This window comes from Hydra vulgaris, chromosome 09, assembly GCF_038396675.1.
Source record: "Hydra vulgaris chromosome 09, alternate assembly HydraT2T_AEP".
NCBI classification, from domain to species: domain Eukaryota; kingdom Metazoa; phylum Cnidaria; class Hydrozoa; order Anthoathecata; family Hydridae; genus Hydra; species Hydra vulgaris.
Window position 1 is genome coordinate 37,658,709 of NC_088928.1, and position 13,792 is coordinate 37,672,500.

Below are 13,792 nucleotides of genomic sequence, written 5' to 3' on the forward strand. Positions count from 1 at the left end.
CATCTTCATTTATTACTTTTTAACCTACCGAAAACAAGCATAAAGAATGTTTAAATTTTATATAACAACTTGTTTTCTCATATAGCAAATTTACAATTAGAAAATGTTTACAAATAACTTTGCAGATCATTAGTTTTATAAGTTAAATAGGGCTTAATAATATAGGTTTCATACAGCCGAATACTTGATAATACCACCAGAATTTCAGAATTAAAATCTTAAAATGGCTTTCTAAATTAAGTCACTTACTTTTTTGAAATATATACATACACACTTTCTGATGAACTCAGATTTTTTCAGTTGGTTACACCGACCTTTCTGAGTATTCACTGTTCTTAATAAGAAAATATTAAATGTTTTCGACTCAGCAGGGTTAATAAAAACATTATCTAAATAGTACTGACTAAAAACATCACAATTATTAATGTCATTTGTAAGTTTTTGCAATACAAAAGCTATTGATCCATCCACCCATTTCAGATAAAAACAATTGCCTTTTTTGTTAGCAGAAACTTTTGAGAATAAAGTTTTATAAGTTAGTTTTGTGAAACAAAGACCATGTTCTGATTCTCTCTTGGCAATTTGATTAATAGGATTTTTAGATTGCCTTACAAAACGCTCTAAGCGCTGTAAATGATTCTCTAATGGGAAGCACGAGATGTCATTCAATGAACAGTTAAAATTCTCGATTTCATCACAAATGTGTAGGAGATTATGCACATACCATAAAATATTTTACTATTTTGTACAAAATAAACAAGCAAACCTCTCGCATAATCTAAATGCATAATTCTTTTTTTTTTATTGGAATTAAGTAGAATACTAGTTGCAATACTCAATGAAAGAAAATGGATATAGACATTGTCTAAAATAATATTTCGCAGCGCAACAGGTCCTAAGTAAAGCAAAAATTGACGAAATTCAGTAGCTTTCCACCTGTCTAATTCGCTTAACGATCTTGGTTGTCGTAAAAACTCAGAGGGCAAACATCCATTAAGTTTTATCAAATTATTTGACAACTCAGCTGTTTGAAGTTGAAAAAGTTTTCCAGAAGGACCTTTTTTCATATAGTTAAGAACTCTCCAAACAACACCTAAACATACCAAGTGCATATAATCCAAATTAAAGATTTTATGCGTGGTATACCAATAGATAACAAAGAATTCGCTTTAAAAAGCACCTAGCAGGAGTATCACAAAAAAAATTAAAATTTCTACTGCTCTCTTTTGATCATCTATAAGAATACCATTTTCATTTAATTCCATGCTTTCCTTAATAAAGCCATCCAAGTAGTCATCCAGAGAATCAGGTTTTCCTGTTCCGGAAAAAATTACAACAGTAAATATATTAAAACCATCAAAAGAACAAAGGATTGACCATAACTGAGTACTGTATGATTTGAAAAGAGGAGTTCCATCTATTTTAATAGATAAGCGTATAGTCCTAATATTTTTGGTTTCAGGTATTCCATTAAATACTTTCAAAATACTATCAAGCAATCCAAAGTAAACATACTCGTTACCACACTTTTTAATGGTATAGACTTTCCGAGGTATTTTAATCAGTGTGCAGACATCCTTCGGAACATTCAACCATGACTTCTGTAAGATTGTTGACAATTCATTAACATAAGAATAAGACCATTGATTTTTAACCACACAAAATGCTAATTCTTTGCATAGATCAAACTCTTCAACAGCCTCCTCAATGTCATCTAAATCTGAATAGTTTTCTCTGGTATCATCAAAACTACAAGAAAAAACTTCACCTTTAAAGTTATATGTATCACCTAATATAGTATCAGATTTTAATATTTCTATGTGCGGGAGTTCAAAGTTAATAGTATGTTCAGTATTTTCAACTTCTTCAACATTTTGTGCAATAGAAGATAAAACTTAACTATTTATTCGCTTCCATACATTGACATAATTTTTAGACATCTAAAATAAATTATAATAAAAGTGAATATGATTTATAAGGCTTTTTGGTGTGGTTTATTACATTATTTTATGTTATTAATTAACTTGATTGTTAAGTAAACTTGATTACTAAAGAAACTAGATTAAATTTTTAATTCTACTTGATTATCAAGTCTCGATAATCAAGTAGAATCTTTAGTAATCAAGTTTACTTAATAATCAAGTTAAGTAAAAAAGTAAAATAATCTAATAAATCACACTAAAAACTTTATAAATCGTACCTACTTGATTCAAGTAGAAATACAAACTCAACATACACACTAAGAAATAAAGGTAAAACGGGGTGTTTTTATATACCCTAAGGTATATTTACCGCTGCTTAATCCTAATATTGAAATTGAGGTAGATTTTTCTGCCTTAGGGTATGAATTTCGCTACTTTGTAATAGGGTTTTGAAAAAACACCCTAAACGCTAAAGTATAGTATAATTAAAGAACACGGCTACGCACTAATTCTACAACCTTTGTTGAATGATTTAATGATACTTCAAAATGAAGGTATTAACATTAATGTTGAAGGTATAACACACAATCTTAAAGGCTCCATTGTTACATTATCTGGTGATAATTTGTCTGCACTTACAATTGGTGGGTTCTCAGCATGTTTCTCGTCTGGCCGTATTTGTCGAAATTGCATGGTACCACATATTAACATTCGTAATATTAAAACTGAAAGTCAATGTATTTTAAGAACTAAAACCAGTCATGATTATCATGTTAACTCTGTGTTAATTGATCCAACTCTGATGCCTGTGTATGGAGTTAAAAAAGAATGCCCATTTTCTATCTTAAATTATTTTCACCCAATTGATTCCATGCCCCAGGACATATTACATGACATATTGGAAGGACTGATGAGTGTTAATTTTAGTGTTGTTATAAAAGACCTTGTTAAAGATAAGTTTTTGACAGTCTGTGAGCTCAGAAATATACTAAAAAATTTTAAATATGGGATTACTGAACGCTGTAATAAACCTTTGCCTTCAAATGTTCCACTTAATTTAGTATCAAGTAACAAGCATATCAGTGGAAAGGCTGTGGAGAGGTGGTCATTATTTTATCATCTTCCGTTATATATTGGAAAAGTTGTACCATATAAAAACGAATATTGGTTGCTACATTTGTTATGCAGAAAAATATGCCAAATTATTCTTTCACCAGTTATTGATATAGAGTGGATTCCTGTACTCACCCGCCTTATTGCTAGGCACCATGAGTTATTAGCACGATTAAATCCAAAATCATTTACACCCAAGATACATTTTCTTGTTCATTATCCACGAATGATTTCCCAATTTGGTCCTCTTAGATTACTTTGGTGCCTAAGATTTGAAGCAAAACATCAATATTTTAAACAAATTGCTTATCGTGTGAAAATTTTCAGAAACATTACTAAAACTCTTGCTGAGAGACACCAGATGGCTAAGTGTGCTCTTTTGTCACCAGCAAATGAATGGATTCAGAGCTCTCCAGTTATTCTCGGTTTACAGCAATTTCCTCCTTATTCAATTTTTCCAACCAGTCTTTGCATAAAAATTAAACAAATGTATGGAATTGAGATAAGTAGTAATCAAAAGAATATACTGTCTGTCAATCGCTTGCAATGTAATGGAACGTTATCACGTGTAAAAACCTTTGTTGTCTATAATGTAATTGATGAAGAATGCGTTCCACTGTTTGCCAAAATTGAATTCATTTTATATTTGCATGGCCTATGGGTTATATGTTGTATTCTCCATTATTCTTTGACTTATAACCCACATCTTGATGCTTACATTACTGAAAAGAGTGATGAATGGATTGTTTAAACACCAGGAGCTATTGTTAATTATCAGCCACTTAGTTCATATAAGGTAAATGGTGAAAATATGATATTTTTGCACAACAGTGTGGTTAAAAGTTAAAATACTTTACAATATTAAATATAAATACATATTTAAAATTCAACCCAACTATTTAATTTAACATTCATTCCCAACCTACCCCACTAACTCCCTAGACTATTAATATGTTAATTTTTGTTTGGGTGTTTATGTTTTTTTAACATTTGCAAAAATATCTTATATATATTTTAAATATCTTATTTAATGTAATGATTGTAAATGAAAATGATTATCTGTTGTTGATGTTGTTGTTATACGGAGAGTATTAATTTCATCAGTCTTTAAATCATACATATTAATAATTTAGATTAAAGTTATTTACTTTTTATTTAGTTTAGTTATTTCTTAAAAATGTATAACTTCAAAGTTTGGACAAGCGACAGAGTTCAGAAAAAAAATTTTGTTGCTGATAATTTGTTGAGTTTAAAGACAAAAGGTGGTTTTTATATTTACAATATCGTTATATTTAATAAAGATTATGCAATTTTATTGATTTATGTAATAATGTAAATATTGTTTTTTCTTTACAGCACAAAGAAAGTTTAACTTGATCAACCCTCTTGTGATAGTTTTGAATTCTGATGGCACAGAAATAGACGACGATGAGGTGCTATTGCATTGTGTAAATGAAATTGTGATTGTTCTAGGGGCTGAGCAACTTTGGACTCATGAAATACCTGTCACTTCAAGGTCTGAGCAACAAGGGAGTTCAAATTCAATAGGTTAATAATTTTATGAACTTGCTATGAATTTTAAACATTTCATTGTATACCTATGTTCTAAGTTATTTAGTCATTTCTTCATTATAGTTGGTAATTATTACTTTTTTTAAATTAAGCATATTATATTTAGTAAATTGTTTTAGATTTTTTTACTAATTCTGAATTTGCGCCCCAACCTTGTGCAGTTATGTCTGATAACAGTTTAACGCCATTGCTTGATATTAAATCAACAACGAACGAGAAAACATTGCGTGTGTTTCCTTTTGTGTATGGCATGCCCGTTCTTCCCCAACATATTTCTGTAGCCCTACAAAAAGCAAAGGACAAGGCTTCATTAGAGCCATTTGCAGAGCATTCTCTTGTGAGAATATTATTTGAAGATCTTATACAATATGATCTGTAAGTTTTTTAAATTTTCTTTTATTATGTAGTTAAATCATCGTCATTATTGTCATTATTTTAACATCATTGTTTGTTGTTGGCCCAGGTAGAACTTTTACAGGCGTTAGTTTTTTCAAGAACGCATCACAGAATAGTGTGTAAATGTGTTAACAGAACTAAATTCCTTCTGTACAGAATGAATGAATTGAACTGTTTTGAAACTGTTAACACATATATTCAATTTATTTATAGTTACTGAGGCATATAATTAGAGATTTAATAATATATTTAAAATACAAAGTTTTGAAGGGATTAAATTACCAATAAATAATATATTTATTATTTAGCTACCCATCATCTGTGATGTACAATAGTGTATGTTCTGCTATTGTACGAACATATCCAAATCTATGTGACAGTGTCATAGTTATGAAAGGCAAATCATCGAAGTTATATGTGAGTATTTAAATAAATTCTTATAAAATCTAAATCTTGTTAGGTTATCTCTAAAAATGTTTACATATATGTATGGTGTAAAACTGTATAATATTTACTTTCTATGCAAACTTTATGATTTATATGAATATAAATTCATAAATTTATATACATATAAAGATTTATATGTATATAAATTCTCTATTTTAGGTAACATGGTTGGATAGTCTAAGAACTAAATTTAAATCGGAACGTGCAAAATATTCTAATGATGAGTCTGTTATAGCTCATAAAAAGTTTGCATCCAAAAGGATACACAGCCAGCTGATTAATGATAATCAACCTGTAAAGATAACTAGACTAGAGGTACTGCAATTTATTTAATTTTAAACCAGTATTGTGCCAACTCAAATTTGACTGACTTTATTTTATATATCTTTATTTATTGCAATAAATAACTTTAATAGCTAATTTTTAATGGAAGGTAATATCCAAGTACTATTTTGATAAAATTTGTAATTATTTTTTTGTAAAAATTTTCATATTCGGATTTATGTTGCAGGTTTCAAATGACTCTTTAGAAGATTCTTCAAGTGTAGAGCAACATGTAATATTAATGTTAAAGGAGCACAGTAAACATTATCCTGACACGACAATTATATCTGATAGAATGAGCCGTACCTATGTATCAAGAAGAATTTTTATCAAAACCAGTACTACACAAGTCATATTGCAAAGGTTTCCTTGTTTAACAATGGAAATTGAGGTTATTTTTGTGTTTTTCAATAAACAAACTATAAACATTTATTGTTTACTTTTTCATTTTTGACATTCCTTTTGCATAATTCCTAATTATTATAATTATTGCAATTAATGTTATTATCATTATATATATATATATATATATATATATATATATATATATATATATATATATATATATATATATATATATATATATATATATATATATATATATATATATATATATATATATATATATATATATATACATATATACAAATATTTTTACTAGAAATACTAAAATGGTATTAATGCTTATTTTAGTTGTTCAAAGAAGCAAAACGAATCACTGGTTTAGATTTGAAAATTAAGATAATGAAGTTTTTTCAAAATCGTTCAGACAAAATTTTGGACATTTGCAAATCAAAGTTGCAAACCGTCTATATTTTTTTAAATGGTATTGGTGCATCATCAAATGTTGATATTGAAGATATATAATAAATATATTCTTTGTAGTATAAACTATTTTTTTGCACATGTTATCGTATACATATATAATATCAGGTCAGAGAATATCGGCTTCTTTGCTTCTTTTACCAGTTGTATTTGGTGAAGACATCGATCGCTTCTTTTCTTTAAATAAGGTTGTATATCAACTAACGATTTTATTATGAATAATTATTAATGAAATTAGTACTTTAATAATTTATACATTTTTGTAATTACAGAATCCACAAGTTTCCACTCCATCAATAACCATCAGATGTGCAGGCGAAGCAAATGTTTTTAACGTTGATGATGCCGAAATAAACGTAATGCTCGACGGCATAGTAATAGCAAAATCCAAGACAGTATTAAGTGCGCTTACAAGTTTAGTTGCACCCTACTGGGTGTACGAAATTGCATTTGACGCAAAATTTAAAAAAACATTAGATTTTGTTGCAAGCCATGTTTGTGGCGTTTCTAGCTACATTACAACACCATTTAGTCAAAGAATTTTGAACAAACTTTTGTAATAATAGATAATTTCTATAAAAATATAACTTAAAAAAAATAATTTGTATCTCAATAAACACGAGTAATTTAATTACAATTTCCATATAATACTTTAAACTAGACATACTTTGACCGGTTCCACAATTAAACTAAAGCTGCAATGTAAATTCGCGTGATAAATATTTATATTTCTGCCCTAATTGGGTAGATTTTTAAATCTTGGGTGGATTATTATAAAATTTTTCTACCCATAGGGTCGGATATACGAAGTACCTCTACGGGTAGAAAATTCTACCTTTTTTTTAGTGTGTAGTTTCAACGAAGATAAACGACTTTCAACTAAAAATACTGCAATATATTTATAAACTTAATTTATACATGAAAATAATATAAATCCTCGGTTGATTTAAAGATTTGTTTATTCATATAATTTTAACTTAAATAATCAATTCGCCTAATCGAAGGTCACGCCATCATTGCTTATACATACTACATTACATATCTAATTTTTAAGATTAAAAAAACGTTTGTATTGGTTCTTTAAATGTCCGACCGTAAATTGAACGGAATTAAAACGTTTTAAAAACGTCCTGTGCTTACTGAGACAATCCCATATTAATGAATGGTAACCCTCTCACTGAGTCCTCTACTTTACGTCTTGTTGAATTATTATTTACTACTGACCTTTCATGGAAACCATATATACAACCGATTGCTAAATTAGCATCAGCTAAGGTTGTTTCTCTTCATCGTGCTCGCCATTTTCTCTCTTCTGATTCCATTCTCTACCTTTACTAATCTCTTATTGGACCCTGTATGGAATACTGTTATTATATTTGGGCTGGTTCTTCTGATGATACTCTTTCTCTTCTAGACAAGGTCCAAAACGGCATTGTAAAGTAGCTGGACCCACTCTACCTGATAAGCTTGAGCCTCTTTCCCATCGTCGTTGCATCACTTACTCTTTTCTACAAATACTATCATTGTTGATGCTCAAAGGAACTATCATTTCTAGTTCTATCAACCAAAACTCAATCTAACTTGACTCGTTATTCAGCAAAGTCTCATTCTTTTACTGTACCTATTCTTGCATGCGCTAAAAACTTTTATTTGTCTAGTTTTTTTCCCCGCACTTCAACACTTTGGAACTCTCTCCCATCTTAATGTTTTCCTGACTCATGCAACTTTCAACTTTTTCTTCAATTCTTCTGTCAACCGATTCCTTGCTCTATAACTCCCAACTTAATAGTGATTGCTTCCAGCCTTGTTAAGAACGATATATACATTGGGTGATAAAAGAAAAAATAGAACTATTGGTCTAAAATTTTTAAGCTATAAAGACAAGAAAGCGATTTTGGAAAAGTTCGTAAAGGCAAAATTCTTGAATAAAAATGTGTTTGTAAATGAAGATTTTAGTGAACGTACGATAGAAGTAAGAAGAAAGTTATTCGCGGAAGCAAAGGAGCTACGAAGTAAAGGAAAGTATGCTAAAGTTACTTATAATAAGTTATTCACACGCGATTTTAAGTAAAAAAAATTTTCATCTCATAGTTATAAAATTATTTAAATTCTGAAATGGATTCAAATCAACTAAATAGTTTTGCGTCAATTTTATTTAACTTTTTTCCAATTAATGATTTTTTACTTGATAATGAATCTGATCCTGACATAAATTATTTTAGTGAAGCAGGTGCTCTGCAAAACTGCTCTTATTTTTATAACAATGTATTGAAAGATTTTCTTAAAGGGGATTTTCTTAATGTTATTCATTTTATTATAAGAAGTTTAAAGAAAATTTTTGATACTTTTCGCAATAATGTAGAAGAAACCTCTAATATTTCTAACATAATATGCATTACAGAGACATGGTGCAGCCCTGATGATGTTAAAAATTCAAGTCTCCATTTCCAGATTTTAATTTAATTATTTTAGCGCGTAAAAATAAAAAGCAAAGTGGTAGTGTTCTTTTTATACGCGAATGAATGCTTATGGCTTATTAACAGGTCAAACTTAAGTATTTCTGATGGTGATAAAGAGGTTTCAAGTATTGAAATTTTAACTAAAAATATCCAAAATATAATTTTAAGTTGTTGTTATTGCCTACCAAATGGCGTAATTGAGAATTTTAATGCATTTTCACATAAAGATATTAATTTAAAAAAATTTCCACGAAAACAAACTAAACTACATAATTGGTGATTTTAATTTAAACTGTTTTGAATACCACACTAATAATAACGTTAAAAAATTTTACAATGACATTTTTGAAATTGGAGCGATACCGTTTATAAATAAGCCTACCAGAATATCATCAACATCAGCCTCTATATTAATTAATAAAATTACAACTGACGTTTTTAACTTATCTTTAAAAAAAAGTATTACTAAAAGTGACGTCTGTGATCACTTTCCCATTTTTTTCTCCATAAACATAGATATCATATATATATATATATGTATATATATATATATATATATATATATATATATATATATATATATATATATATATATATATATATATATATATATATGTATGTATATATATATTATGATATGTATATCATCACCATAATTTAATAGTTTGATTCATTTTTATAACCAAAAAAGCTACTTGCTTGTGTTAATTAGGGTAAACTGGGGTAAAGTGAACTGTTTTCTGAATTTAGAAGAAAATTATTCTGAAAAAAAGCCTAATTTCTTGCAGTTTTCAAAATTCATACCATATAAAATATTTGATACAACATGAAACAAAAAAGATTAAAAATTATTATTACAATGCAAAATATATATTAAAAAAACATGTTCACAAGTTCACTTTACCCCCAGATTGGGGTAAAGTGAACTATTTCATCTTTAACTCATCTGTGTCTGCTATTTTTTTTAAATTATTATTTTTTTATTTTGTATTTTGCCTTGCTGGTTGATCTGGTTGAAATTCTCTTAAAGCCTTCATTTTCTTCATCGTTTAATCTTTTGAACGCATCTTCTGATGTAAGACACTTACCTCTATAGTTTTATTTTACTTTTTTTCGTAGATTGCTTGTTGTATGAAAAAACATTAACTGTTCTTTCACTATTTCTTTTATGCTTTTATTTCGATTAAAATAATCTGATATTAATGGTTAGTTTATTTTTTCATTCTTCCCCAATAGGCACAGGACGTCCATAGACGTCCATAAGACCATTTATGTCCATTCGTCCAAGTCTAAAATAGTACGCCTTCGGACGTCAAATGGACGTCCTAATAGGTACCATTTATGTCCATAGACGTCCATAGTACCATTTATGTCCATTCGTCCAAGTCTAAAATGGTACGCCTTCGGACGTCAAGTGGACGTCCAAATAGGTACCATTTTGGACTTAGACGTCGAAAGGACGTCCAAAATTGTTCAAGTCCAAAATAATACGTCCTCGGACGTTTATTGGGCTTACTTTTACGCATGCGTGAATATAAAATATTTTCAAAATGGTTAAAAAAAGAAAGTTGTCAATACTTCAACTTGTTTGATAACTATAACTACTTAGTTATAGTTATCGAGTATTAACTTATGATTTAACTATATAGCTCAATAATAATATCTTTTTATTTAGATTAATACATTTAATTAACAAACATAACTATAAACGGTAACCAAATAGGCAAAATATTTTTCCTTCAAAAAGTTTATTTTGTGAGCTCATGACCATAAGTCTTTATCTAAATTAAAATTAAAATCAATAAATTCAAACTTTTTCATACTTATACTAGAACTACATTTCTTTATTTTTAAATATAAATTTTGCATGCAAAATAAATTTATTAGATATTTTATACTATAAATTGTAGAGATTTACATAAATATAGCTGTAGTTGAAACATGTTTTTTTAAATTAACATAGATCTCCAATTAAGATTTAATAGAAAAAGTGATAAAGAAAGAGTGGCTTGTCCAAAACCTAAGCTTAGTGAAACAATTTTTTTTTATATTTGGATGAGGAGGATTGCATACCTAGAAAGTTTTTTATAATTCATTTTGTCTATTATATAATTAATTAGCTGATCTGACCCGTAAAAATACGGGTCTTTGTAAGTCTATTCCACACTGACCTTTTCTATACTTTTTTCTTTATATATATTCTAGCTTTCCGGACCCATAAAATACGAGTCTTAACCAAATCTACCATTTCTATACTTGTCTATTCTAACCGATCATTTCTATACCAATTATTTGTTTACTATAATATTTTTACGTAAAATAACTCATTTTAAAAATTGCTTTAAGAGCAAAAAAATTAACATGCGCACCTTTGTTAGCATACCTAGAGCTTATAAGAGATTTTTAATTAAGTTTGTTTTTCTCCTAACCGCACATTATTGATAGGTCAGTGGTTTAGTGCGCCATCACCAGTCGTTTTGGGGGATTGAAGACAAATAAAGCAAGTTTGAAATTTTTCAATCTTGCTGTATTTATAGCAATATTTATAGGAAAAAATAATAATATAGCAAAAAAGATTTCTAATTGTTAAAATAAAATTTAAAAGTTTTCTCATTTTTATAAGTTTATTATACCCGAATGTTCCATATACTGGCTTCAAACTCAGCATATGCTAAATACGTTTACACTTTCAGACGTTTATATGCAACGCTATCCAAATAGCAGAACTAAGAAGATCTTAGACCATTAAAAAGAATAGACTATAAAACGTTAAGGGATCGTCCATAAATTACGCAACGCTAAATTTATTTTTAAAGAAGAAGAAAGAAATCTTCAGCTCTTTTAGGTGGCAATTTTCATTAAACTTAATTTGAATGGTTTTGCGTAAGTTTTTTTTGTCAATTTTTTATTGAGAATTAATTTTGATGGGCATGTATTCAGTTATTATTGCGTTTTGTGGTGTTATCAGCTATTATAATTTTTTTTTATCATACGACTCTGCGAGAGAAAATTTTGATCTTTTTTGTTTTGTTCATTAGTGAAATTTAGCGTTGCGTAATTTATGGACAATCCTTATTTAAAAGATTAGGGATCAGCCAAAAAGAATATAAAGCCAAAAAATAATGAAGTATAATACTATTTTGATGGTTATCTAAATTCTGTCGTTGTTGCGCACTCGGTTTAGAATGTTTAACGGGGGCCTAGGAAAATAGCTGTAAAACTCAACATCAATATTAAATAACTTTAACTTTTAATTATTTTTAAAAGTAATTAATTCGATAAAATGGTTTAATTTAAGTATAAAATTAAAATTTTCAATTATGTTCATATATAAAACATACTTTTTAAACCCCCTGTTTAAAAGGTATGTTTTATATATGAACTGTTTTAAAAGTTAAGGTCGCCGCGTGGCAAGTTCAAATCATCAGCTTGCTTTATTTTTTAAATTTCGTTGTTTAAAATGCAAAACAAGTTTACAGTTCTATAGATTTTATATTCTATTTATAAACATGTTGTATTTTTCTTGCACAAACTCAACTATTTTTCTTGCACAAAGTCAACTTAGTTGGAAAAAAACTTGAAATGTAAAACTTAAATAACATAAGTATCTCAATTATGACACATAGGGGAACCTGTTGTACCTTTGACCACTTTTTCCTTTAAGGCGTTTTTTGCGTAGTCTATTAAACAAATTTAAACAATTCAAACTATATAATATACTCTCATACTTTGCCCGAAAATTTTACTTAGGACTTTTTTTTCATTTGACCAAGAAGTATCTTTTCCCGCGTTTCAAAAAAAGAAGTCAATTGGTCAAGGTACAACACGTACGTTGTACCTTTGACCGATGCGCGTTGTTCCTTTTACCAAAATGTTATTATCAAAAAATCATGCAATGTTTAAACCTCTTTAATATTTTAGCTTGTTATATATTATATAGCAGCTTCTGGCCTACCTTTATGTCAATAAAAAAACAAATCCAATTGTTTAGTAAGCAATCCTAGTTGTTTAAAAAAAATTAGAAAAACCAATCCTTACAATCTTGCAAAGACTTGTGTATCGAAGTTACAATACTCACTCAGTATTACTAATAGTATTACTAATTTAAATAAAATCAGTTATTATAACTATTTAGATAAAGTCACATATTTTCTTTAGTTTTTGTCGGTAGTTATTGTCTTAATCCCCATTTACGTTCAGACATAATAATCCAAATTTTTCCATTACAAAAAAATGATGTTGGGTAATGTTTATAATGTCGTAGATGAATCAAACAACAATTTATCACATTTTTAAAATCAGAATAAGATTAACACAAACATTTACTTTTTAAGAGCCAAAACTTATGATTACTTGTGGATCGGTACCATCTATCCCAAATATGATGTTTTACGGTAAGAAGAGTAGTCATAGACTATTATTTCAAATGGCGCTTCACGTTTTTTTAAAAAATAATAGCAAGCCGACAGAGAAGAGTGACCAAAGGTACAACGTGGTCAAAGGTACAACAGTTTCCCCTACGCAACAAACATCCCCCGTTTTTTAATGCTTTTAGAATTTTTAGCTTTTTCAAAAATCTTTTCGTTTATTAAAGTATATGATATTGTTAGATATGTTTGTTTATAATCTTTATAAAACTTCACAAGTATTTTGTATTTAAAAGAATTTTAAAAAATTTTAAACAAATCACAGGTGGTTAGACTTGAACCCACGGCTTTTATGTTTAGAAGCTCT

At 28.4% G+C, this 13,792-nt stretch overlaps 2 protein-coding genes across 2 annotated transcripts; both read left to right on the top strand.

Annotated features, from left to right (window-relative positions):
* Positions 1-2,398: 2,398 nt before the first annotated feature.
* LOC136084759 (sterile alpha motif domain-containing protein 3-like) lies at positions 2,399-7,216 on the top strand. The gene is made up of 9 exons (XM_065805601.1): positions 2,399-3,831; positions 4,195-4,297; positions 4,392-4,583; positions 4,727-4,982; positions 5,312-5,420; positions 5,610-5,765; positions 5,962-6,165; positions 6,468-6,787; positions 6,872-7,216. The coding sequence occupies exons 2-8, from the start codon at positions 4,213-4,215 to the stop codon at positions 6,639-6,641; spliced, it is 1,176 nt and encodes a 391-aa protein (XP_065661673.1). The 5' UTR covers positions 2,399-3,831; positions 4,195-4,212; the 3' UTR covers positions 6,642-6,787; positions 6,872-7,216.
* On the top strand, positions 2,458-3,786 carry LOC136084758 (uncharacterized). The gene has a single exon (XM_065805600.1). It carries the CDS (start codon positions 2,458-2,460, stop codon positions 3,784-3,786), a length of 1,329 nt encoding a protein of 442 aa, XP_065661672.1.
* Positions 7,217-13,792: the final 6,576 nt, after the last annotated feature.

What these genes read in the sequence shown, in the direction of transcription:
- LOC136084759 (XM_065805601.1), top strand. Translation starts at nt 4,213, where the DNA reads ATGTATAACTTCAAAGTTTGGACAAGCGACAGAGTTCAGAAAAAAAAT. An exon ending in GATCTTATACAATATGATCT is followed by an intron (nt 4,983 to 5,311) that starts GTAAGTTTTTTA and finishes TTTATTATTTAG; the next exon opens with CTACCCATCATCTGTGATGT. An exon ending in GCAAATCATCGAAGTTATAT is followed by an intron (nt 5,421 to 5,609) that starts GTGAGTATTTAA and finishes TCTCTATTTTAG; the next exon opens with GTAACATGGTTGGATAGTCT.
- LOC136084758 (XM_065805600.1), top strand. Translation starts at nt 2,458, where the DNA reads ATGATACTTCAAAATGAAGGTATTAACATTAATGTTGAAGGTATAACA.